We start from the raw sequence: 26,176 nt of genomic DNA, 5'->3' as shown, positions 1-26,176 counted from the left end.
CAGACTAGTACAAGCAGCCACACACACACATGTACGTCGCTTTATAAGTGCAGTAATCTTGAACGCAATGTTGAACTCAATTTCACCTCACCTCACATACATACATAACGTAATAGAATGTTTAGAAGATGCTGAACTGTTACAGCTGTGTTGAGAGGACCAGTGCGTACATCCAGTCGTACGAGGAGAGCAGCAAGAAGCGCCTGCTGGTGGGGGTTGGGTCCGTGGAGTCGGCCTACTTCATCCAGGTCGTGCCGTGTGTGTCGGACTTCCACCACGCAGACCTGCCAGCCATCATGGTGTTTATACAGTACATGACACAACTGGAGGGACCAATGTGGAGGCAGATCCGTGGCCTGGGTCTCGCCTACAACTACAGGTCAGTACTCATACCTTTTACATCACCTCACGTTTGAGGGTTTATGTGAGTTTATGATGAGGATACTGTTGGGTTTTTTTTGTGGAAAATTTGGGTTTGGTTGTGTTAGAAATACATACGACTGACATGTAGGCAGTAATGAACAATTGCTTTCTTATATGGACTAAAATACCTTGTAGGACTTGTACAGTAAACCTCAGTTGTTTTGCATACTTCAAAAGATAAGACTCAAAGGAGAAGACACTTTTTGGGGGCTGTGTTACACAATTGTAATCATTGTAACCTTGTAACCATCTTAAGCCTCATACTAGTACTGGATCCCAAAGTGTATGAAAGTTAAGCATGCTAAAGAAGAAACAGATGAGCCCAAATATTAATGATGCATCATTTTTTTATGATATCCTGTCAAGATGGCATCATAGCATCAGTGTCTTCGTATATGATGACCTAAGTCTTGAATTGGGGGAAGATGGGATTCTGCATGTCTGTCACAAGGGAGACAATCTGCCAGCGATTAGACACCCACCATAGTTCTGATTGGTCCCTGTGTTTGTCCTCCATTGCAGCATGTATGTGAAGCCGGACACAGGGCTGCTGTACTTTGTGTTGTCCAAGTCCACTCACCTCGTCAACGCCTACAAGGAGGGCCGGGACATCGTGGTCAGTATACACAGTGTGGGGGTCAACAAAGGCTGACCAGTGTTATGTCAAAACAAATTCCCAAATGAGAATTCCAAAGTTCCCAATTAAGATTTTTCTAATGTGTTAGCTTTGCAAAGGTGTTTTTTATTTGTCGATAACAGTACAAAAATTGGAAAAGGCAATGCTAAAATGCCTATGAATTTAAGAAAATAACGTTTCAAACTACCCTAAGTGTAGACAATGTGATGCATTTTCCCTATTTGCCTGCAGCACGGACGTCATTTGGGGCATTCCTGAATCAAATGTTCCAGGAAGCCTCTGTCATGCTAATGGTTGTCAGCACACCTGATGGTTTTCAACACACCTGATGGTTGTCAGCACACCAGATGCTTGTCAGCACACCTGATGGTTGTCAGCCCACCTGATGGTTGTCAGCACACCTGATGGTTGCCAGCACACCTGATGCTTGTCAGCACACCTGATGGTTGTCAACACACCTGATGGTTGTCAGCACACCTGATGGTTGTCAACACCCCTGATGGTTGTCAACACACCTGATGGTTGTCAGCACACCTGATGGTTGTCAGCACACCTGATGGTTGTCAGCACACCTGATGGTTGCCAGCACACCTGATGGTTGTCAGCACACCTGATGGTTGTCAGCACACCTGATGGTTGTCAACACACCTGATGGCTGTAAGCACACCTGATGGTTGTCAGCACACCTGATGGTTGTCAGCACACCTGATGGTTGTCAGCACACCTGATGGCTGTCAGCACACCTAATGGTTGTCAGCACCCCTGATGGTTGTCAACACACCTGAAGGCCAGGCTTATTGCTCATGCCATCCACCAATGATTGTGTTGCCCAGTTTGTTCATCTACATGCCTCCATGTTGTTGCTGGAGTACACTGTAGACATGACTCTATGCCTGTGCAGATGGGTTACATCAACGGCAGCAATGAGCTGTCTGAAGTGGACCTGGAGTCGGCTCGGAGCAGCCTCATCTTCGAGATCATCGAGCAGGAGAAGACGGTGTCGGATGTGTGTATGGAGTCCATGCTGTCCTACTTCAGACAGGTCGACCACAACTACAACAAGTGAGATGACACACATGCTCAGCACATAATGCATTCGCATCCTCAGCATGTTATACATTCACATGCTTACTACATTATACATTCACATGCTTACTACATGATACATTTACATGCTTACTACATTATACATTTACATGCTTACTACATAATACGTTCACATGCTTACTACATTATACATTCACATATAACATTATACATACACATACTTCATCATACATTCACATGCTTACTACATCATACATTCACATACTACATCATACATTCACATGCTTACTACATTTTACATTCACATGCATACTACATTATACATTCACATACTACATTATACATTTACATGCTTACTACATGATACATTCACATGCTTACTACATCATACATTTACATCCTCAGTACATTATACATTCACAATCTTACTACATTATACATTCACATGCTTACTACATTATACATTCACATGTTTACTACATCATACATTCACATGCTTACTACATTATACATTTACATGCTTACTACATTATACATTCACATGCTTACTACATTATACATTCACATATAACATACATACACATACTTCATCATACATTCACATGCTTACTACATCATACATTCACATACTACATCATACATTCACATGCTTACTACATTATACATTCACATGCTTACTACATTATACATTCACATCCTCAGCGAAGTCATACAGTGAAGTCAGTGCAGCGTACAATATTTAGCAGTGTTCCTTATAAATGAAATTTATGAATGATTGAAAATATAACAAATGAAAGTTGTTTGTGATATGTGATACACAAAGTGAGAATAATGACACAAACATGTTTCATATTTGCTGATTTAGCAATATCTTGGCACGTAATGTATGCAGATCTCAGATGTATTGATAATCTTGAATCCAACTGTTCAACTGACATTCTTCAGATCTATGTTGGAGAAGGTTGCCAAGGTAACAGTTGCTGACCTGAAGCGAGTGGGGTCACAGTACATCGCCAGCCTGTTTGACCCGGAGAAGTTCCGCTGCGCAGTCTGCGTCAACCCATCGAAGGTGGATGAGGTTGTCAAAGAATTCAAGGAGTGAGTTTAGCTGATCATTGCTGTCCAGTAGTAGTCTTCTCTGTTAAAGTACCATCAAGTAGATCAATTGAGAGAGGGTTGGGAAACTAATAGCCTGTCCAGCATCAATCTCATTAAAATCAGACCTCAGTTCTCGCTGCCGCTAAACAAAGATCTGAGGACATCCCATTAGGGGTCACGTCAGAACGACCTTTCATCTGACCAATCAGAGCGTCGCTTACCAGATTATGAAAGTGACAGTCAGAATGTGATTTCTAATCATCCAACCTCGAAAACTTTAACATGGGGTATTCCGAAAGATAGTTACGGGTTTAATGACACAATCTAGACAATCTATTAGCCATTCCAGAATGTTCTTTTGTTCAGGTTTCAAATTTGTAATCGAGAATTTGTCAAAATATGTTTCAAAGCGTAGTCGCCAATTTGAAATTAGTGCCGTAAGGCACGAGAAAGCTGCCTTCTGATTGGTCATTTCATTGGTCGGTCAAAGTTTGCGCAAGGTCGTTCTGACGTGACCCGTAATGGGATGTCCTCAGATCTTTGCTTAGCGGTAGCGAGAAATAAGATCTGATTTTAATGAGATTGGACCATCATACTCTAGAAGTAAGATATTAGGCAACATTCATTCTCGATAATTTATTCAGTCCAAAATATGTTTTTAGAGCAGCAGTGAGTGATGCTAAGTGCATTCTGCGCCTATGGTAAAGCTCACAGGTTGCTCAACATAGAGGGGATTCTTTGGATGAAATATTGGTGCAGGGTGCTTGTTTCCATCAGTTAGAAATGTGTGCTGCCAAGGGTTCATTTGTTAGATGTCAGCCCTGTTATATACTGAACAAAAAACATTACAGATCATGAATATATTGGGGGATATATTTGTAGTGAAGACTGAGCTTATCCCTAATCCTGATCCCTAACCTTTTTATCCCTAAGTATATAATGAAGTCAGTACTGATATAAACCACAGATAGGTTCCTCTGCAAATCTGACACAGACTGGTATTGCATATGGAAACAATCAGAGTCCGGTGCAAAAACATTTTAGTTGAAAAGTTGTGTGTAACAGTATATGAAAAAGTATATAATTAGAGATGACAGTTTTAGGGGCTGTTGGGCTTTAAGGAGTAAATTCTTCCTTTAATAAACCTAATTAGACAAGATGGATATCTGAAGGATACAATGCTTTTATTGCTTTTTCCTTAACACCTTGTACATGATGTATGTTTTCAGGGTGTCTGTTCATCTAACAGTGCTGCCGTCTCTAGAAGACAGCTTCCTCTGTGAATATGAAGTCTGAGCTTGGAGTTGCATTATGGGAACATGTGTCCTTGACATTCATTGGTCTGTGTTGGAGAGACCGTCTTTCAAGTAACACAAATATCCTGTGCATTGGAACACGCTGAGTGGAATCCTGTTGAACTGTCATCCACGGTCCTTGGCTTGCATATCACTGAAGGCTACTTGTTCTGTATGATACAGGCGAAAGTTTCGGAAGAAGCTTCTTTGTGATCAAGCAGAATAATTTTTCAATGCTGATGGAATCATTGCAGATTGTTAAGGCAGACTAAAGACATACCCAAATAATTAGTGATGTGGCATCGCTTGATGATATCCCATCAAACATAGCATGTTCAAATATACCTACTGAATTAAGCGATGTTGACAGTATGTCGCACTGTGGAAGAAATTTAAGAATAGCCCAGTTGTTAAACATGATGAAATCATACAAGGATTATCAGGGGAGTGTTATTTGTTTAATCCCAAGATTACGACTGTCTGGCCGAAAATATTGTTTAGCCAATATCAAGCTTGAAAGTATGTACGTGTAGCGAGTCTAACATAGTCATAGTTTGGGGGGAAATTGTTATTCCACAGTTAACATGTTAAGCTTCGTATTTTCTGAGTTGTATCATTAAAGTAACCCTTGCAAGGGGAGTAATATAGAAGTAGATGAATGTGTTGAAGATATGGTTGCAAACCATGACACACTGCTGAACACTGCTTTGCTTGAACATGCAGTCATAGACAGTTTTTATGCTGAGATCAGCAGAACCTTCAACATGAGTTCCTGTCGGTGATACAGGAACAAGTTGCACATGGAATAAACTGTAACAAGGCAATAAAGAATGCAAGGATGTGATCAGGCACGGTAGCCCTCAGCTTGCTGTTTCTGTCAAACACCCTCAACTGTTATGCAATTAAACATGTTTCTATATTTCATAACTCACTGTCTGTCATTATATCTCAGTTTATTTGAATCTGTTACACCCTTGTTCGTTCAGTTCATCCGAGAGGAATAGTTTTTACAGGTCTTCCTGCGGCAATTTGATGCGCAGAGGTGCATCCCTTAGATGTGCTAGAAACAAACGATCATGGGTTTGAATCCCAGATTCACCCTTGTTATGTTTCTAGGTTTGTTTGCACCATGCCTGGGCTTGTGTATTTTACCAAAGCGATGACCTTCACGGCTATGACCTCCATGCTTCCTCCCACGTCAAGCTGACATGCGGTGATGTAACGGAAATACTGTACAAAACTCTGTAAAACCAAACTCACTCACTCACTCACCACTGCTTCCTAACATACATGGCTGGGAACATAAGGTTCCTGCCTGACAACTTGAACAATCATTGTTGAACATTCACCATGGGGATTCTGTTATAGGTCACCAGGAAACTATGGTTGTAACAAAACTTGGTTGATAGTATATCATTGTACCCTGGTGGCATGATTCAGTGCTCATAACATCAATCACTGGATTGTCAGTACAGCCTTGATTATAAAGCTGGAATATTGCTAAATGTGACGTTGAACAACATGCACAAAATTATTAGAATACTTGTAGATAGGGGGAGGATGGGAGAGAAAGAGGAAGGGTTGTCTTACGCCCTGAAATGTCGCTATGCATCCTGTGAAGAATCTGGGTCTTCAAAAACCCGTGCTTGTCATAAGAGGCAACTATGGGGATCGGGTTGTCAGGATCTATGACTTGGTTGATGCATGTCATAGATCCCAATTGCATAGATTGATGCTGATGATGTCAATCACTGGACTGTCTGGTCCAGATTTTATTATTTACAGACCGCTGTCATATAGCTTGAATATGGCTGAGTGTGGCGTTTAACAACAAACAAACAGTATCAGTATCAGATTATCTTGGGTTCGAATCCCAGATCTTCCCTGATATGATTCTTGGTTTGTATGTTCCATCCCATGCTTGTTGGTTTCATTAATTGCTTTCAATTTCTAGAACGGACAGTGATTTGGGTTTTCCTGCCACATCTGATTGTTAGTTTTGTCATTAATTGGTACACATTGGAAACATCTGTTCTTAATGTACACATTTCTCTTATATGTTGACAGCCTCCATGGTCTAATGGTAGAGCGTCCGCCCGGAGAGCGGAAGGTCCGGGGTTCGATCCCCAGCCGCGTCATACCAAAAGACGTTAAAAGATGGTACTTGTTGTTACCGTCTGGCGCTCGGCATTAAGGGGCTAAAACAAGGACTGGTCGGATATAAGTGCAATAATCTTGGACGCGACGTTAAACCCCATTTCACCTCTCTTATATGTTTCACGTTTCTTTTGGCAGTGAGTATATATCCGAATACCAAACACACTCAACCTGTGAAGATCCGGGATAGAATAGTTCTTCAGCAACCCATGCTTGCTGTAAAAAGCGACTATGCTTGTCATAAGAGGCGACTAACTAGATCGGTTGGTCAGGCTCACTGACTTGGTTGATGCATGTCATCTATCCTAATTGCTAGGATCGATGTTCATGATGTCAATCGCTGGATTGTCTGGTCCAGACTCGATTATTTACAGACCTCCTTCATATAGCTGGAATATTGCTGAGTGCGGCGTTAAACAATAAACAAACCAAACACACTCACTCACACAATGTCAGAATCATCAGGAAAATGTCAAGTCTGCTCATCAAGAGTAAAGAGGTGGTTGCCATGTTAACTGAAACTCTTTGACTAAATTAAACTACAAATAGTAATAATGAACAAACAGAGAAACAATGTCCCAAAATTATGTTTATTTCAAGAATTAATTCTACATTTTTGGCAGTGATATGCTGATCCCATGAGAATGACAGTGTCGCCACTGTATCTCCTGACATAAACTAGCAACATTCTCGACACTGTAGATCACACTGTCCTAGGCTTCACACAACTCGGGGTATTCTCACTGGTCAGTTTGGCAGCAGGTTGTCTACAATGTTCTAAAACCAGTCCTATTCGAAATATTTTTCCCCTTGATTTCAAAAATTTCGAAAGTCAAGGTTTTGGATAAATATCATATGTATACGACTGATCTGTTATGGTCCCGTTGTTGTGAAAGGTATAAAGATTCTGTTTGAATTATGGACAGAACTATCCAACTACAATGAGGACTTCGACTACCTTGGGTTGTTTAGGAATATTCTTTGGTATTTGTGATGAATTTATTCCAAATGATAAGAATGAAGCTGACAGCATGCTTGGTAGTTTGTAATGTGGTATGTGAAGGAACTCCCAGAGTCTTAAAGCACTATATTTCAATGATAATACTACAATATGTGTAACGAAATCAATGTTTTGTACTTGCAGAAAGCCCTATTACTTGGACGGAGTAGAAAATGATTGACAAAATATTTATCACAAATTTCTCTTGGCAAGAAATTGTTTTTAGCACTGTGCATAGCCTTGTGCATTAGTGTCAGTGGAAGCAGACGGGCCCTGCCTCAAAGCCGAACTTTTGCCATGGGTTTCCGTAGTCCTGCGGCATGAAACTGACAATGGGCAGACGGTTCACCTTGCGTGTACGGACAGAGATTACTGTGAAGCCGTTCTGTCTTCGGTCCTGCAACATAGAGCCATAGTTTAGTACAGTGAGCGGGGCGGATGGGTTAAAGCACTCACTGAAGACCCGGGTTCGATTCCCGACATGGGAACAATGTGTAAAGTCCATTTCTGGTGTCACTCACTATTACAGATGTCCCAATACTATCACATATCACAGCAGGGAGGCATCTGGATAGGACTTCACAGACAGTGCCTACATGGGGAATGAAACCTAGGCCTTCAGTGTGAAGGATGAACACTTTACCCACTAGGCTAAAGGGGCACGGAAGTACCGAGCTTTACCACAAGGTTGATGTCCTGCAATGTTATAACATGTCTAAAACTAAGCGAGTGTTATGTTTTAAGCTACATTTTCACCTTCAAACAATACCCTTCACACATAACACTGGTTAAAAACTGAAACATGTCCATCCAAGTTCGGGAGCCCTTCCAGCTATGTTCTTAGCCATGCGGGGCGGTCGGGTAGCCTCGTGGTTAAAGCATTAGCTCGTCACGCCGAAGACCCAGGTTCAATTCCAGACATGGGTACAATGTGTGAAGCCCATTCGTGGTGTTCGTGGTTATTGCTGGAATATTGCTAAAAGCGGCGTAAAACCATACTCAGTCACTTTTAGCCATGTTCATTGAATCAACTCCTTCAACCTGCAAAGCTACAGGTATGAATATACTCAACAGAAAAAGAAACTGTGATGATATGATTGTGTATATTCAGTGATCATATAACTTTACTGATAATATAAAATAATAATATTAATATATTATGTAGGTCTGTTGACCATGTTGATTATTTGAGCAAAACACTGTATTAAATTATCCCCACACTCCTGGTATCAATATTTAAAATAGTAATGGGTATTATGATATGGACTAGTCTTCTGTGGACACAGCAACCACTTGTCACCACAGACAAGAGCCATGCTTAAGGTGTATTTGGGTCATAAAACAGTCGTTTCTTAATTTGTTCCTTCACCACAGTCAGCTGTACAATTGCTGATGCAACATAAACAAATATTCATTCAACTTGTTCAAACTTTTCACACTGTTAAATCTCTAATGAGGAATGGAAACCTGACATTACACCAAATTTCTCCATGTAAAGATTACAAAAAATGATCAAATTCTTCTTTGTTGGGGCAGGTGAATTTTTTTTGCAACCAAGTTAAAAAAAGCCTGGCTTAATCAAAAAAGGATCACAGAAATTGCTCAGTATAAATTACGTGAAAAAAGGTTTGCATCCAAATATTTGTTTTAACCAACAAGGCATACTTACACTGCAACCATCGTGTAGAACCTCTATCCACTTCTTCTCATGATAATCAAATTCAAAGTCATTCTCCCCTAGAAGCGTGAGGGCGTTCTCGAAGCCTTGGTTGGCCTGATCATACCAGCCCACGGAGCCGGAGCAGTAGTAGGTGAACTGTTGGCTGGCCTCCTCACTCAGCAGCCTCAACAGCGACATCTGGATGCGGGAGCCGGGGTTGCCGTAGCGGATCTGTACCAAGTCATCACGGGAGGTTAATACAAAATATTTCATTTCCTACTTCACAGGTTTTCTTATTTTCAATATGTCAAAAGACAGCATGCAAGAAAAATCAATTCTTATAATGTTGGAAATCGGGAATAAAAGGCAAAGTAGGGGTGAAAATTATATAAATGGATCACTGGAAATCAATGATGACACCAAGTGTTTGTGTTAAGGGTCAGCATGTTCTTGCCCTACCGAGAGACATGATTTGTGGTTAAGAAAACTTGAAAAAAAAGAGTTAAATCAGTCCACACTCTTTGTTGATTAAGTTTCGTATGAACCATGTTTTATCATCATGCTGTATCCAGATTATGAAGTTGAAGCTCAAGGTGGGGTGATATGGGGCTTAACATCCTGTTCAAAATTATTACACTCGTATAGCCACGTGCATGCATGAGCGTGTGTGTATGCAGCTGCGTGTACTAGTTCGGAAAAATCCCAGTTCCTTGTTGTTTCCTCTCTCTGCAATATTCCAGCTATATGACAGCGATCCATAAATAATGGGCCAGACAATCCAGGGATTGATATCATGAGCATCGATCCAAGAAATTGGGATACGATGACATGCATGAAAAAAGTCAGCGAGCCTGACCTGATCTCATTAGACACCTCTAACGACATGCATTGGTTGTTGAAGACCTAACCCAGATCTTCATGGGTCAATCTGGTTCTGTAGTGCTAGCAAACCGAAATGCCATGCCTGAGTTTAAACATGGATATCCCACTCAGGCACAGTATACTGACACCAAGTCCCCATTTTATCTGCTAATGCCGCACTAGCCAAGGTAAATAGGTATGATCTTTTGACATCTAGTATAATGTGGCTGGGGTCATCCACCGAGCTTCCACTCTCCGTGCCAAAGCTCTACCCAGACCATGGAGGCGACGTTCCACTCTCCAGGCAATCTTTCCACTAGACCATAGAAGCAGTATGAGCTCATGAGGGTTCAGAGTTACTCTACAACTGAAACTGTCTTGTCTGCAGGTTTTACCTTGTGTGCCCCATCCATCTCATGGTACCACTTGTGGGGACTGGCAGGGTCTCTCTCCCAGTACTGCTCGGTGCTCTGTGGAACACAAACAGTGTCATCAGTACCGCAGACAATGTCACAAAACATTCAGTACATTATTCATCATATAAAATGTCAGCATCCCATTAAGTAGACACCACTGTCAACTAAACTGCTGTGTCATGTGAACTAGTTGCTATGGGATGGCATATGACAGCAGCAATGTCTAATAATAAGTAATGTCACTTTAAGTTTGGAACAAGTTTTAACCAAATACAGTGTTTTGCAAAACCAATGGCATCAAGTTAATTAGGTTACGCAATGTAGCAGTAGTTCTGTTGTTACACAAAGTATTGATAGACCTCAATTGTTATGCAAAGTATCAAAAGTCCTCTGTTTGTACACAAAGTATCAAAACTCCTGTTTGTACACAAAGTATCAAAAGTCCTCTGTTTGTACACAAAGTATCAATAGTCCTCTGTTTGTACACAAAGTAACAAAACTCCTGTTTGTACAGAAAGTATCAAAACTCCAATTTGTACACAAAGTATCAAAACTCCAGTTTGTACACAAAGTATCAAAACTCCAATTTGTACACAAAGTATCAAAACTCCTATTTGTACACAATGTATCAAAAGTCCTCTGTTTGTACACGAAGTATCAAAATTCCTGTTGGTTTACAATGTATCAATAGTCCATTACACAAATTTCAATATCCTCTGTTGGCACACAGAATATCAACTGTGTGTGGGGAGACTAAAGGGGGACCTACCATCTTGGTGCGAGATGTTGGGTGAATGCAGGTCTGTCCTTTGTCTGTCAGGTTGCACCAAACTTGAAGGGCATCATCCACAGATCCCAGGTTGGGATCAATCCAGTACCAACCTGAATAACAACACGACTCAACATGAATCCTAATAAAAACACACGTCTGTGACATTATTCTAGTGTTTGAGCGCACCATTATTTTTCAGGAATGGAGAGTTGATTGTGTTCTCTGCCGCTGTTGCAGATGCTGTCGCAAGCTGATCTTCACAATGCATGTTGTATGGCTTTTTAGAATGTTTTGTCAAAGTGTAAGTGTAGAGATGTGTTTAAAGTAGGGGAATATCCTTGTAACTCTCCATTCCTTAAACAAAATAGTCCTCAGTCCCTGCAGGGCCTCAGCTCCATTATTTTTAATGAATGGAGAGTTACTTGCACATTCCTCTCTATAGTCTGGAAGGTAATTTAAGGTACCGACATTTACTACAATATCTGAAAAACTATCGGACCTATTCCAGTCAAAGTTGGTATGAGATTATTAAACAGTCACGGGTGCACGGGAATCACGCACGCATGAATACGGTGTTAGCGTTGGGTGTCTCAACGTGCGTGATTCCCGTGCACCTTTTCGAGTTGAGTTGATTGGTTCAACTGTGTCATATGGCCCTGTGACGCAGGGGTAGCATTATGCAGATGGCTGATTCAAATGAATGCTTGTTCCACCCGTGACGAACAGGTCTGGTTGTTGATGAAATATAGTGATAGCTAAAAAGACAGATTTTTTCTTCATGCACCGATTGTCTTTAATGTAATATCCAGTTATGTATGACTGTTTAATAATCTCATACCAACTTTGACTGGAGTAGGTCTGATAGTTTTTCAGATATTGTAGTAAACGTCGGTACCTTAAATTACCTTCAAGACTATACTAAAAGATCTTAACTTGTGCCCCGGGCTGTGGAACTTACACCACACATACAGGGACCCACTTGGACTAAATTTGGTTCAAGATCTCTTAGTACGACCAGACACCATACACCAGCATCATTACTCACCCTCCTCTCATCTTACTGGACAATGCAGCACATGACATCCTGACTGGACAATATTTATCAACATAGCCAGTAAAAGATTCTTTACGAAATTCTTAATGACCTGGTTGTAAATTTTGCCTACCATTCTTGAAGTTAGGATGCCCGAGCATAATCTCCCGGCAGGAAGTGGCTGGGTTTTCGCGTGTTCCCCGTGGGTACTTGATGTTGTGTACCTCCTCCTGAAGACCGTCGATATGCTTGAAGACGATCGACACAAGTTCCTTCATCACATGCTTCATTTCGATCTCGTCGGTTGGCGCCCTGATGGTCGAATGCTTCTTCTGGAGGCGGTTGAATGCTGACTGGAATAGACAAGGTTGCTCTCATTGCTGACCTTTTCAAGTGAGTGAGTGAGTTTGGTTTAACACTCCCTTGAACAGTGTTATATCATGGCACTTCAGGTTGATGTGGGATGAGTGAGTGAGTGAGTTTGGTTTAACACTCCCTTGAACAGTGTTATATCATGGCACTTTAGGTTGATGTGGGATGAGTGAGTGAGTGAGTTGGGTTTAACACTCCCTTGAACAGTGTTATATCATGGCACTTCAGGTTGATGTGGGATGAAGGCCACAAGTGATGTAGGTCTTACATGTTTACTACCTTGAAACCTATCAGCACTGGTATGGTGCTGGTAAACCTTGAGTGAGTGAGTGAGTGAGTATGGTTTTACGCCTCTTTCAGCAATATTCCAATAATATCATGGCGGGGGACACCAGAAACGGGCTTCACACATTGTACCCATGTGGGGAATCGAACCTGGGTCTTCTAGGCTAGGCTACCCCACCACCCCCAAACCTAGAAATAATTAGAGTGAACTGGGATTTGAGCCATGCTCACAGGCACAACTGGGCCACCTGTGCCACTGAGTGTTTGGACTCCCCAGATATACTCTCACTCTACACACTTCACATAATTTGTTCCTAACCTTCTCACAGGGATTGAAATTGAAGTTTATTATTGATGTATATCTAGTAATTTTCATCCATTTACAAAACCATACGCTCTTGAAGAGCAGTCATTTTCAACACTCTGTGAGTTAATGATGTCAGCGCCACCATCTTTGTCATCTATTTTGTCATTATGAACATTGTGGAAGGTCATTGTCATTATCAACACTGGAAGGTCATTCTCAACACTGTGGAAGGTTATTGTCATTATCAACACTGTGGAAGGTCATTGTCATTATCAACACTGTGGAAGGTCATTGTCATTCTCAACACTCTGTAAGGTCATTGTCATTATCAACATTGTGGAAGGTCATTGTCATTCTCAACACTGTGGAAGGTCATTGTCATTCTCAACACTGTGGAAGGTACTGTTATAAACACTGTGGAAGGTAATTGTCATTCTCAACACTGTGGAAGGTTACTGTTATCAACACTGTGGAAGGTCATTGTCATTCTCAACACTGTGGAAGGTCATTGTCGTTCTCAACACTGTGGAAGGTTACTGTTATCAACACTGTGGAAGGTCATTGTCATTCTCAACACTGTGGAAGGTCATTGTCGTTCTCAACACTGTGGAAGGTCATTGTCATTCTCAACACTGTGGAAGGTTACTGTTATCAACACTGTGGAAGGTCATTGTCGTTCTCAACACTGTGGAAGGTTACTGTCATTATCAACATTGTGGAAGGTCATTGTCATTCTCAACACTGTGGAAGGTCATTGTCATTATCAACACTGTGGAAGGTCATTGTCAATCTCAACACTGGAAGGTCATTGTCATTATCAACACTGTGGAAGGTCATTGTCATTATCAACACTGTGGAAGGTCATTGTCATTATCAACATTGTGGAAGGTCATTGTCATTATCAACACTGTGGAAGGTCATTGTCAATCTCAACACTGGAAGGTCATTGTCAATCTCAACACTGTGGAAGGTCATTGTCATTATCAACACTGTGGAAGGTCATTGTCAATCTCAACACTGGAAGGTCATTGTCATTATCAACACTGTGGAAGGTCATTGTCATTATCAACACTGTGGAAGGTCATTGTCAATCTCAACACTGGAAGGTCATTGTCATTATCAACACTGTGGAAGGTCATTGTCATTATCAACACTGGAAGGTCAATGTCAATCTCAACACCATGGAAGGTCATTGTCATTATCAACATTGTGGAAGATCATTGTCATTATCAACACTGTGGAAGGTCATTGTCATTATCAACACTGTGGTAGGTCATTGTCATTATCAACATTGTGGAAGGTCATTGTCATTATCAACATTGTGGAAGGTCATTGTCATTATCAACACTGTGGTAGGTCATTGTCATTATCAACATTGTGGAAGGTCATTGTCATTATCAACACTAGAAGGTCATTATCATTATCAACACTGTGGTAGGTCACTGTCATTATCAACACTAGAAGGTCATTATCATTATCAACATTGTGGAAGGTCATTGTCATTATCAACACTGTGGAAGGTCAAATCATAACCTCTTTGGACATCAACACGGACGTCCATGTACCCACCTGGACGTCATTCTGGATGTCCATGTCGTCCACAGATCGTCGCCTCCTCCTCCTCCTTCTCCTCCTGCGTTTTGAGGATTGTGGGGGTACCATGTCAGCCAGGGGCAGGGAACCAGCATCACCGGGGGGACCAGGGGGTCCTGGGGCGCCCTACAACAGTGAGAGAGTCAGTGAATAGGGGTCAGGCCCTTTCTTCCTGTGTCACTTGGACAAGACATTGCATAATCAGATACTTGGTCATTTTCTAATGGACATATAATTGTCTGTTATCATATAGGGAGATAACTGTGTATTATCTCAAAGGCAAATACAGTGATCGCTCGCTATTGCGCTCTTCCAATAAATTTATGTACACTTTTAATACTGAGAGTTTTACACAGACATGATTGTATTGTTGTTCGTTGTTTATTTGCACATAACGCTTCTCATTGCATAATCAACGGTTTATCGCTGAATGGAGTTCTAATAATCCGTTTGAAAACATCCGCGGCAGGTCCCGGAAATACGATTGTTCTACTAGTTAACTTTTCACACTATACATCCTTTGATCTTAGAAGCGCATGCATGCAATAAAAGAGAACCACAAGTGAAGTTTATATTCTTAATTAGTGGGCAATCCAATTTAAGGCTAAACTGTCACACACATGTAGTTGCTGTCACAACACGGCGGTCATTCATTTCGTAATCGCGCTTTCGTAACATCGCCTGTTTTTTCCCCGTAGTTATAACAAGCGATTTCATTGGATTAAAATTTGTTTCTAATGACGCTTTCTTGCCGAAATCTGCTACAAGTTTCGTGATTGGTCAATTTTGAGCACGTGACCTCAGGCAGCCAATCGAGCTGTGATACAAAGCCCGTGTAACAAAATCGTCCAGTATACAAGTTTCTGGAATAACAAATAATGGATACATAGTCCCTAAACAATCATAGACTGATTTTCAATAGAGTAAATGTCCAGGAGATGAGAATAAACAGGATCCAGATAAACAGGTTTTCACTGTACAGACATGGAATACTGACTGAACAAGCTGTGCTATAACAGGTATTCACTGTATAGACATGGACTACTGACTGAACAAGCTGTGCTATAACAGGTTTTCACTGTATAGACATGGAATACTGACTGAACAAGCTGTGCTATAACAGGTTTTCACTGTATAGACATGGAATACTGACTGAACAAGCTGTGCTATAAATCATCATTTCCACTCACCAGTCCTCCGATATCTCCCTTGGGTCCTGTCATACCCTAAAAAGACAAAAACATTTTATAACAACCCATTTCTAAGAAACGGTGAATAATGTGTGCAGAAATCTTCATTCTAACAACAACAAAATTACTTATCTTTCGATATTGTTTTGCAATCGTACTACCATGATGACATGACCTGTGAGTTTGTCATTCATTACAAGCAGTACTTATCTCTTTTCGGATCACCTACATTATAGTTCAGGCCAATTATTTTGTAAACCAACTAATTTAAGAACAGATTTGTATTGGCCTTTAGAACACATTGATACTGGCCTTAAGAACACATTGGGATTGGCCTTAACACATTGAGATTGGCCTTAAGAACACATTTTATTGGCCTTAAGGACACATTGGTATTGGCCTTATGGAACACATTGGTAATGGCCTTAAGAACACATTGGCACTGGCCTTAAGGACATATTGGTACTGGCCTTAAGGACATATTAGTATGGCCTTAAGAATACATTGGCACAGGTCTTTAGAACACATTGGTATTGGCCTTAAGAACACATTGGGATTGGCCTTAGGGAACACATTGGTAATGGCCTTAAGAACACATTTGCACTGGCCTTAAGGACATATTATTATGGCCTTAAGAATACATTGGCACAGGTCTTTAGAACGGATTTGAATTGGTCTTAAGAACACATTGATATTGGTCTTAAGAACACATTGGTATTTGGCCTTAAGAACACAGTGGTATTTGGTCTTAAGAACAGTGGTATTGTCCTTAAGAACTGATTGGTCCTGGCCTTAAGAACTGATTGGTCCTGGGCCTAAGAACTGATTGGTATTGACGAATCACGAGTGGGTGATGTAAAGACAGCCAATACTCACAGCCTCTCCTTTGGGTCCAGGGGGGCCGGTGGGACCCTGTATTGGAGGAAAATGAATCAATAGTATACACACCTGTCATGTTCAATAAATAGACATTCATATTCAAAACTACTGCTGACATTGTTAAGGGTGGACCTTCCCTGTGGACTTGATGCAGCAGCTGTGTCATGTTCGAGGAGTCCTCAGCCGGTTCCAGTTCCTTGGGACCAAAACTGCTGATCACACTGAGTATCTAGGTTTCTAGGGAAAGTTCACCAGCTGACTGACTCAACCTATCTGACTATGTACATCCTATATGGATCTGTGAAACCATTTTAAGGTCTGTTCTAGCCCTGTTCTTATCAACACTCTGGAAGGTCATATTATGATGGTTGGTTGGTTGGTTTGTTGTTTAACGCCGCACTCAGCAATATTCCAGCTATATGACGGCGGTCTGTAAATAATCGAGTCTGGACCAGACAATCCAGTGATTAATATCACGCAATTGGGATCGATGACATGTATCAACCAAGTCAGCGAGCCTGACCACCCGATCCCATTAGTCGCCTTTTACGACAAGCATAGTCACCTTTTACGGCATGAACACTATGGACGTCCATGTACCAACCTGGACGTAGTTTTGAACGTCCATGTCGTCCACTCTATAACCTATGTACAGGCAGGCAGGTACTGACATAATGGTATGGACAGCTATAACATACTTACAGGCATACCGGGAGTTCCGTCAATACCTTGAGGTCCAGCACCTCCCTCAGGGCCCTGAAATCATACAACATAGATTTGATACAGCTCTCATAAATTAAATATACATTAAATATGCTACAACATGCATCACTTATAGACTTTATATTTTTTTTAAAGAACCATGGGTTTAACAACCTGTTTCAATCCATCAATAACTGAGGGGGCATGGGTGGCCCAGTCGTCTAAGGCGCCGCGATTCGCTGTGCAGAGTTGTGTCCCTTGGGCACGCCAGAAACCTATGATTGTGGGTTCGAATCCCGGTTTGCCCCGATTATGTTTCTAGGTTTGACAGCACCATACCCATGCTCGTGGGTTTCACCAAAGTGGTAAACATCTGAGACCTGCATCACTTTGGGCTTTCCTCCCACATTAAGCTGACACGCCGTGATATAACTGGAATACTGTTAAAGGCGTTAAACCCAACTCACTCACTCACTCACCATCAATAACTGACACCAGCACTGCTAACAATGGCAGATCCCTTTCACCCAGTACACTGGACCCAACTGAAGACTTAAACTCACTTAAAAAAAGTTTGATTTATCTAAATGTTATTGTTCACATCAACAATATGATTATACTGTCTGCCAAAGCAGGTGTTTAACTATGTCTCTTTTTTTGCATGCTAAACCTACCGTGTCGCCCTTCTCTCCCTTGGTACCCTCAACTCCACGTGGGCCAGGCTCTCCCTTGGGGCCAGGCTCTCCATCCATTCCCATCAGTCCCATTGGACCACGGTGACCCTGTTAACACACAATATTGTACTCAAGGTACCCTGTTAACACACACAGTCCTATATCCCCCTTGATTTGTAGGGCCATGGTGACCACGGTGACCCTGTTAACACACAATATTGTACTCAAGGTACCCTGTTAACACACACAGTCCTATATCCCACTTGATTTGTAGGGCCATGGTGACCACGGTGACCCTGTTAACACACAATATTGTACTCAAGGTACCCTGTTAACACACACAATGATATATCCCCCTTGATTTGTAGGGCCATGGTGACCACGGTGACCCTGTTAACACACAATATTGTACTCAAGGTACCCTGTTAACACACACAATGATATATCCCCCTTGATTTGTAGGGCCATGGTGACCACGGTGACCCTGTTAACACACAATATTGTACTCAAGGTACCCTGTTAACACACACACAGTCCTATATCCCACTTGATTTGTAGGGCCATGGTGACCACGGTGACCCTGTTAACACACAATATTGTACTCAAGGTACCCTGTTAACACACACAATGATATATCCCCCTTGATTTGTAGGGCCATGGTGACCACGGTGACCCTGTTAACACACAATATTGTACTCAAGGTACCCTGTTAACACACACAATGATATATCCCCCTTGATTTGTAGGGCCATGGTGACCACGGTGACCCTGTTAACACACAATATTGTACTCAAGGTACCCTGTTAACACACACAATGATATATCCCCCTTGATTTGTAGGGCCATGGTGACCACGGTGACCCTGTTAACACACAATATTGTACTCAAGGTACCCTGTTAACACACACAGTCATATATCCCCCTTGATTTCTTGGGCCATGGTGACCATGGTGACATCATGTCTCACAACTGAGAGATTTACTGACAATTTCTGTATTTTACAGTGACCCTGTTATCACACAATCATGTAGTCATAGTGGGTCTGTACACAATCATAAAATCACAAGTACGCAGAAAACATACACTGCACTACGTTCCCTTGACATGTGAGGTCACGGCGACCCTGATAACATACACAACTCTATATTATTCCCCTTGACTTGTGAGGTCAATGCGACCCTGTCAATATACACAATTCATTATTCCTCTTGGCCTGTGAGGTCACAGCGACCCTGTCACTATACACAACTCAATATTCCTCTTGACCTGTGAGGTCATGGTGACCCTGATAATATACACAACCCTATATTCCCCTTGACTTGTGAGGTCACAGCGACCCTGATAACATACACAACCCTATACTCCCCTTGACTTGTGAGGTCAAGGCGACCCTAATAACATACAAAACCCTATATTCCCCTTGACTTGTGAGGTCACGGCGACCCTGATAACATACACAACCCTATATTCCCCTTGACTTGTGAGGTCATGGCGACCCTGATAACATACACGACTCTATATTCCCCTTGACTTGTGAGGTCACAGTGACCCTGTCAATATACACAACACAATATTCCTCTTGACTTGTGAGGTCACAGCGACCCTGTTAATATACACAACTCTATATCCTTCTTGACCTGTGAGGTCACAGCGACCCTGTCAGTATACACAACTCCATATCCCCCTTGACCTGTGAGGTCATTGCAACTGTTAACATATACAACCTAATACTTGTTCTGTGAGGTCATGTTGACCCAGTCAACATACACAACCCTATATTCCTCTTGATCTGTGAGGTCATGTTGACCCAGTTAACATACACAACCCTATATTCCTCGTGATCTGTGAGGTCATGGCAACCCAGTTAACATACACAACCCTATATTCCTCTGGATCTGTGAGGTCATGGCGACCCAGTTAACATACACAACCCTATATTCCTCTGGATCTGTGAGGTCATAGCGACCCAGTTTACATACACAACCCTATATTCCTCTGGATCTGTGAGGTCATGGCGACCCAGTAAACATATACAACCCTATATTCCTCTTGATCTGTGAGGTCATGGCAACCCAGTAAACATACACAACCTTATATTCCTCTGGATCTGTGAGGTCATGGCGACCCAGTAAACATACACAACCCTATATTCCTCTGGATCTGTTAGGTCATGCCGACCCAGTTAACATACAGAATCATCAGCTGTAAAAAGTGTCATGTTGACAGTACCTTCACTCCCTTTACGCCTCTGTTTCCCTTAGGGCCTGCAGGTCCAATTGGCCCCTGAAAAGTAAAGCAAAATTATTATTTTCATCAGTTTGGTCATTCCTTCTTTTGGCTATAGTAAATTAACTGTTTGTCAAATTTCAATTCAGACTGAAACCTCAGTGAGTTATTGTTTGGTTTTCTTCACTGCAGGCAGCTATATCCTAGAGGCCTGTAAATCCCTGAGTCAGGGCCTGCCAAGCCATTGAACAGTAACCAGACCTGGAATAGTCTTGAGACAAGTATGGGGTACTGGGGCCAATACTGCCCTGGAATAGTCATGAGGACACACGTATGGGGTACTGGGGCCAATACTGCCCTGGAATAGTCATGAGGACACACGTATGGGGTACTGGGGCCAATACTGCCCTGCAATTGTCATGAGGACACACGTATGGGGTACTGGGGCCAATACTGCCCTGGAATAGTCATGAGGACACACGTATGGGGTACTGGGGCCAATACTGCCCTGCAATTGTCATGAGGACACACGTATGGGGTACTGGGGCCAATACTGCCCTGGAATAGTCATGAGGACACACGTATGGGGTACTGGGTCCAATTCCGCCCTGCAATTGTCATGAGGACACACGTATGGGGTACTGGGTCCAATTCCGCCCTGCAATTGTCATGAGGACACACGTATGGGGTACTGGGGCCAATACTGCCCTGGAATAGTCATGAGGACACAAGTATGGGGGTACTGGGGCCAATACTGCCCTGGAATAGTCATGAGGACACACGTATGGGGTACTGGGGCCAATACTGCCCTGGAATAGTCATGAGGACACACGTATGGGGTACTGGGGCCAATACTGCCCTGGAATAGTCATGAGGACACACGTATTGGGTACTGGGGCATATTCTGCCATGGAATAGTCATGGAGAGGCAGGTATTGGTACTGGAGGCCTATTTTTACCCGGAATAGCTATACTGTGACACTTTCTCTGAAGTAAGTAGTGCACAAATATTTTACACAAACCTTATTTATTTCAATATCAACCACACTTTTTGTGAACAAAGCTGACTATGTGGGGGGATATACTTACAATAGCTCCTTGGTCTCCGGAAATACCAGGGGGTCCAGAAGCTCCTGGTTCACCCTGAAATACATATTATTAAACTGAATATCTCTATCAGCATTAAGTTCAGGGGATCAAGTTTCCCACCATATCATACAGTGAGACACAGTTACATATGAAGTATTGGGATACTTTAGAAGTGACTTTAATATGTTTGGTATTTATGGAGGTAAAAACTTAAAGAAAAACATTTTTTACGTTTATAACTCCATAAACACAAACACAGTCAATTCTAACAATAATAACTGCACAGACAGATTATTTATCATTAACATATTATGTTTATACTCCATATACACAAACACAGTCAATTCTAACAATAATACCTGCACAGACAGATTATTTATCATTTACGTATTATGTTTATACTCCATATACACAAAAGTAGTCAATTCATATAAAAAAATATGTCAACAAGAATAACTCCGCAGACTGATTATTGAATCACTAACGTAATGTAGACAACAATACAGAATCAATGCAATCATTCAATGCAATAATGCAACACAAGCCCCGCCCATTCTATTATCAACGAATCAAGAAACAGTAGTCCAGGTGGGCATGGGCAAATTTTATCTTTTTTTTTTAGAAACATAAATTCAAAAGAAATTGCTTGATTATCCAATCAAATGCCAAGGAATCAATTGCAATTTATTTATACAGTTATATCCAGAAATATGATTAAGCCAGGTATTTAAACCTTCACATATGGTACATGATCCAACTTACCACAGGTCCAGGCTGTCCAACAGGTCCAACTGGTCCACTAGCTCCACTAGGACCCTAGGGAGAAATGACATATGATAAATAAAGGTTCATTGACCTACTTTGGATGTGATCTTTTAACATATATTTGTTTACAAAGTCAGACAAAAGAAAAAGGAGTTCTTTCAATTTTAATTTTATTCAACATTTGATGAAGTTGGGAGGGGGATCCATAAACTTATAATTAAGATAAACTAGCCTCTCATCTTCTTTAAACTATAAATGATATGAAAACATGAGTGAATTGGGGTTGTCGTTATTCATACTAAAGAGGAAATAATTGTTTTGTTGAGGACTTTCTGCTGACGTAGCAAGGGGAGAACCAAGATTACTTTTTTCATCCATTTGAAAAATCATTACTTTTGTGATGCTGTCATGGGGATTTATTTGTTACTCACAGGTGGTCCAGGTGCTCCTCTCTGTCCAGGGGGTCCTCTCAAACCACGATCTCCCTTCTCACCAGGGCCACCGCTGCTGCCCTGCACTCCGGGAATACCCATCTCACCCTGCAGCACAATACATCATAGCTGAACACTGCTATATAACAGTTATACCTCTCTCCATCAATACCCATCTCACCCTGCAGCACAATACATCATAGCTGAACACTGCTATATAACAGTTATACCTCTCTCCATCAATACCCATCTCACCCTGGAACACAATACATCATAGCTCAACACTGCTATAGAACAGTTATACCTCACTCCATCAATACCCATCTCACCCTGCAGCACAATACATCATAGCTCAACACTGCTATATAACAGTTATACCCCTCTCCATCAATACCCATCTCACCCTGCAGCACAATACACTACAGCTATATAACAATTATCTCTTTATAAAGCATCCGCAAACTTGTAAATAGATTCATAGTTGCAAGTTTGAGTGCTGTAATAATATCTGTGATAATCCTAATTATGATAACAATGATAAACAAAATAGCCACAACATATAGCCACAATCAATTTTTTTAAATGTTTTTATTTGAAATCTTTTCATTTCATTACTAAATATTTAATTTGTTGTGACCTTCTGTTGGCACCAAGGCACCATGGCCAAGTTCAGACCTGGGAATGCTGACTCAAATTTCTGTGTGTCCATCCCAGAATGACATACCTGTTTCCCGGATCGTCCCGGCAGACCAGGTTCACCTTGAGGTCCAGGTGGTCCCTACAGAAGGCAGAGAAATGAGTCAAACAAAATTCTAGTATCTATAATAACATTTGTAGGCTAAAAAAATAATAGTCATGGTTCTCAGGCACTGCCCACATCATCATAAAGTATGCGTACTTTTTGTTTTTATTTTCATTTTTTTTTAAAACAAAAATTCATTAATAATTCCAAGACCAGCAGTAGTCAAATACTGTATTCCACTATTTTACTCATCAAGGAAATACATTTATGTAGGGAGTCCCTATCCCAGTTTGACTGTATACAACTTTTTATTTGGTTACACAACTGTTTGTTTGGTTACATACCAGTTTGAACAGCCCAAAAACAAAAGACACCGCCTGCCAGCACGATATTTTCAAAAACCATTGCCTGAGAACCAATTCTTTTATTTTTTTATGCCTTACTATGTTTTGAGTTTCATGATAATACAATCCACCTTTATGACAGATGTCCTCAATGATATGGTAGCTATGTAAGCTGACAGCCAGGTGAAACTATACCAAGATAAAATGGCTTCAATTCCATTATAAATTGAAGTATGGAAAAGAACGGTTGCTTGAATAAGTCACCTAATTAGAACTACCGTATTTGACGTAATAAGCGCCCAGGGCGCTCTCAAAATTAGAAATAGGGGGCTCTTACTAGAATATTATTTTGAGTTGAAAGATCGTAAATTTCGTGGTTTATGCTGACAGCCTGAAATGTTTATATACGACAGATATATTTTCCCAGAATTTAATCGCCCATAATTAAGGGTGCATATAACATACGAGTGCGTATTATACACAAATAAATAAGTCTTGTGTACATTAATCAATTGGAAGGGGTGCTAATTGAGATTGTTCACTAGCCAATATATTAACAAATATTGCCGTGGGCGCTTATTAGAGCAGGGCGCTTATTACGTCGAATACGGTAAGTGTAACTTGAAGACGGTGAAAGTGTGAATTACCAAATCAAATGTGCATTTTGCCATAATGTATGAACACATAGCACAAAAGGTATGTGGTAACTGGTATAATAGTCAGCTGACACTATAAAAATAATTACTCTTGACGAGGTAAAAAAAACAACTTGTTTTTGCATATTGACCTTGTCAAGAGTAATCATTTGTTTTGTTATACCGAAATTCACTTTAAACCGTCCTCTTTTTCATTACAGTAACTTTAATACAAACCGTGAAATGTTTGTACCAGACGCCATCTAGTTTTTCTTGTAGACGAGTCAATATTCATCATGTGACAGGTCAATACTGATCATGTGACGAGTCAATATTCGAGGTTAGTGTCAGTCAAATGATTTCAGGGTCTACATTGAAATGTATTGTTTTTGTCACGTGGTACGGATTAACCAATCAAATTGCAAGATTCTTAATAGAGGTATAACAATACCGGATAGGAATGTAGTAACACTCGCCCCCGCCCACCATCCCAGGAGTAAGCCCAGTGTTGGATGTCTCCATGTCCTACAAGCAACTCACCATGACTCCTGGTGGTCCTGGCTCTCCATCAGTTCCTGGTGTGCCGGCCTCTCCCTGGAACACAAGCAGTGTATACATTCAATAACACCTCACTGTGGGATAAATAGGTGCAGTATTATATAGTGTAAATGTAGGCTATCTGTCCACTAAGGGAGGGATAGACTTCATGTTATGGTTCTACATCTGGCACCTAATATAGCAGGTTGGGTTGTATACTTCCCAGGGAGTTGGGAATAAAAATTTGACCTGTGTAATAATTTTTTTTATTATTATTATCATTATTATTATTTACAGATTAAATTTTTTTAAATGCAGCAAAGAGGGTTTGGGTGATCCTGGCACAGTCAGGCTGGTTAAGCTCATCATCATCTCAGGGCCCTTGCCCCGTCTATTATTATAATTATTAATATTATTATTGTAGTTGTTATTACACCTACCTTCTGTCCAGACTCGCCTGCATCTCCAGGTGGGCCAGTCTGACCAGGCAGACCCTGTAAAACAAACCGCGGATGATCACATGTTTTGTACAAAACTTGAACCACCAAATTACAAAGCAATGTTCACTTTTCAAAACCTAATGTAAGACAAACAGATTTACTAGGACATACTTATTTAACCATTAAAAACGGCTCCATCTGTACATCCAAATACACTATCAATATTATTTATCGATTGCATTCTGTAAAAATTATTTGCTACAATGTGTTATGTTATGATTTAGTCGGCAAAAAATATATTTGGACACAAATAAACTGCTCAGCTGGTAATATTCATGAAAATGTTGGTATTACAACATACAATAAACAACATAAGCCAGTATTATCTATCTCACCATTTGAACATTAGCTTGTGTTAACTATGTAGGTAATATAATATAAGACCACAGAAGACATTCAGCTGTTAAGTTATAAATACCTTATTACCCATCTAGGCATTACAAGATGAGAAAATATTACCCGTCATTGCATGATATTATCCTGTATAACCAATCTAGACACTGCAA

The 26,176-nt window shown here is 41.0% G+C and overlaps 2 protein-coding genes across 6 annotated transcripts in view; one reads left to right on the top strand and one right to left on the bottom strand.

The window, feature by feature from the left end:
* LOC124151949 (uncharacterized protein C05D11.1-like) overlaps positions 1–5,427 on the top strand; it is a 32,613-nt gene extending 27,186 nt beyond the window's left edge. For all 4 annotated transcript variants that reach the window (XM_048389044.1, XM_048389045.1, XM_048389047.1 and 1 more), the window contains 5 exons: positions 146–379; positions 946–1,039; positions 1,962–2,122; positions 3,053–3,205; positions 4,435–5,427. In XM_048389044.1, the coding sequence (XP_048245001.1) occupies positions 146–379; positions 946–1,039; positions 1,962–2,122; positions 3,053–3,205; positions 4,435–4,501 (709 nt within the window). In that variant the 3' untranslated portion in view covers positions 4,502–5,427. The remainder of the gene's footprint in view (positions 1–145; positions 380–945; positions 1,040–1,961; positions 2,123–3,052; positions 3,206–4,434) is intronic.
* Positions 5,428–7,228: 1,801 nt separating this feature from the next.
* Positions 7,229–26,176, bottom strand: part of LOC124151948 (collagen alpha-1(I) chain-like) — a 108,185-nt gene continuing 89,237 nt past the window's right edge. For both annotated transcript variants that reach the window (XM_046524653.2, XM_046524654.2), the window contains exons 46-62: positions 25,611–25,664; positions 25,174–25,227; positions 23,637–23,690; positions 22,913–23,020; positions 22,479–22,532; positions 21,717–21,770; positions 20,631–20,684; positions 18,402–18,509; positions 17,728–17,781; positions 17,023–17,058; positions 16,147–16,182; positions 14,933–15,082; positions 12,533–12,752; positions 11,364–11,476; positions 10,574–10,648; positions 9,327–9,548; positions 7,229–8,054 (exon numbers count right to left, since the gene is read on the bottom strand). In XM_046524653.2, coding sequence (XP_046380609.2) covers positions 7,911–8,054; positions 9,327–9,548; positions 10,574–10,648; positions 11,364–11,476; positions 12,533–12,752; positions 14,933–15,082; positions 16,147–16,182; positions 17,023–17,058; positions 17,728–17,781; positions 18,402–18,509; positions 20,631–20,684; positions 21,717–21,770; positions 22,479–22,532; positions 22,913–23,020; positions 23,637–23,690; positions 25,174–25,227; positions 25,611–25,664 — 1,590 coding nt within the window. In that variant the 3' untranslated portion in view covers positions 7,229–7,910. The remainder of the gene's footprint in view (positions 8,055–9,326; positions 9,549–10,573; positions 10,649–11,363; positions 11,477–12,532; positions 12,753–14,932; positions 15,083–16,146; positions 16,183–17,022; positions 17,059–17,727; positions 17,782–18,401; positions 18,510–20,630; positions 20,685–21,716; positions 21,771–22,478; positions 22,533–22,912; positions 23,021–23,636; positions 23,691–25,173; positions 25,228–25,610; positions 25,665–26,176) is intronic.

This window comes from Haliotis rufescens, unplaced genomic scaffold (assembly GCF_023055435.1).
Source record: "Haliotis rufescens isolate VD_foot unplaced genomic scaffold, xgHalRufe1.0.p SCAF_8, whole genome shotgun sequence".
NCBI classification, from domain to species: domain Eukaryota; kingdom Metazoa; phylum Mollusca; class Gastropoda; order Lepetellida; family Haliotidae; genus Haliotis; species Haliotis rufescens.
This window is presented reverse-complemented; position numbering and strand designations above follow the sequence as displayed.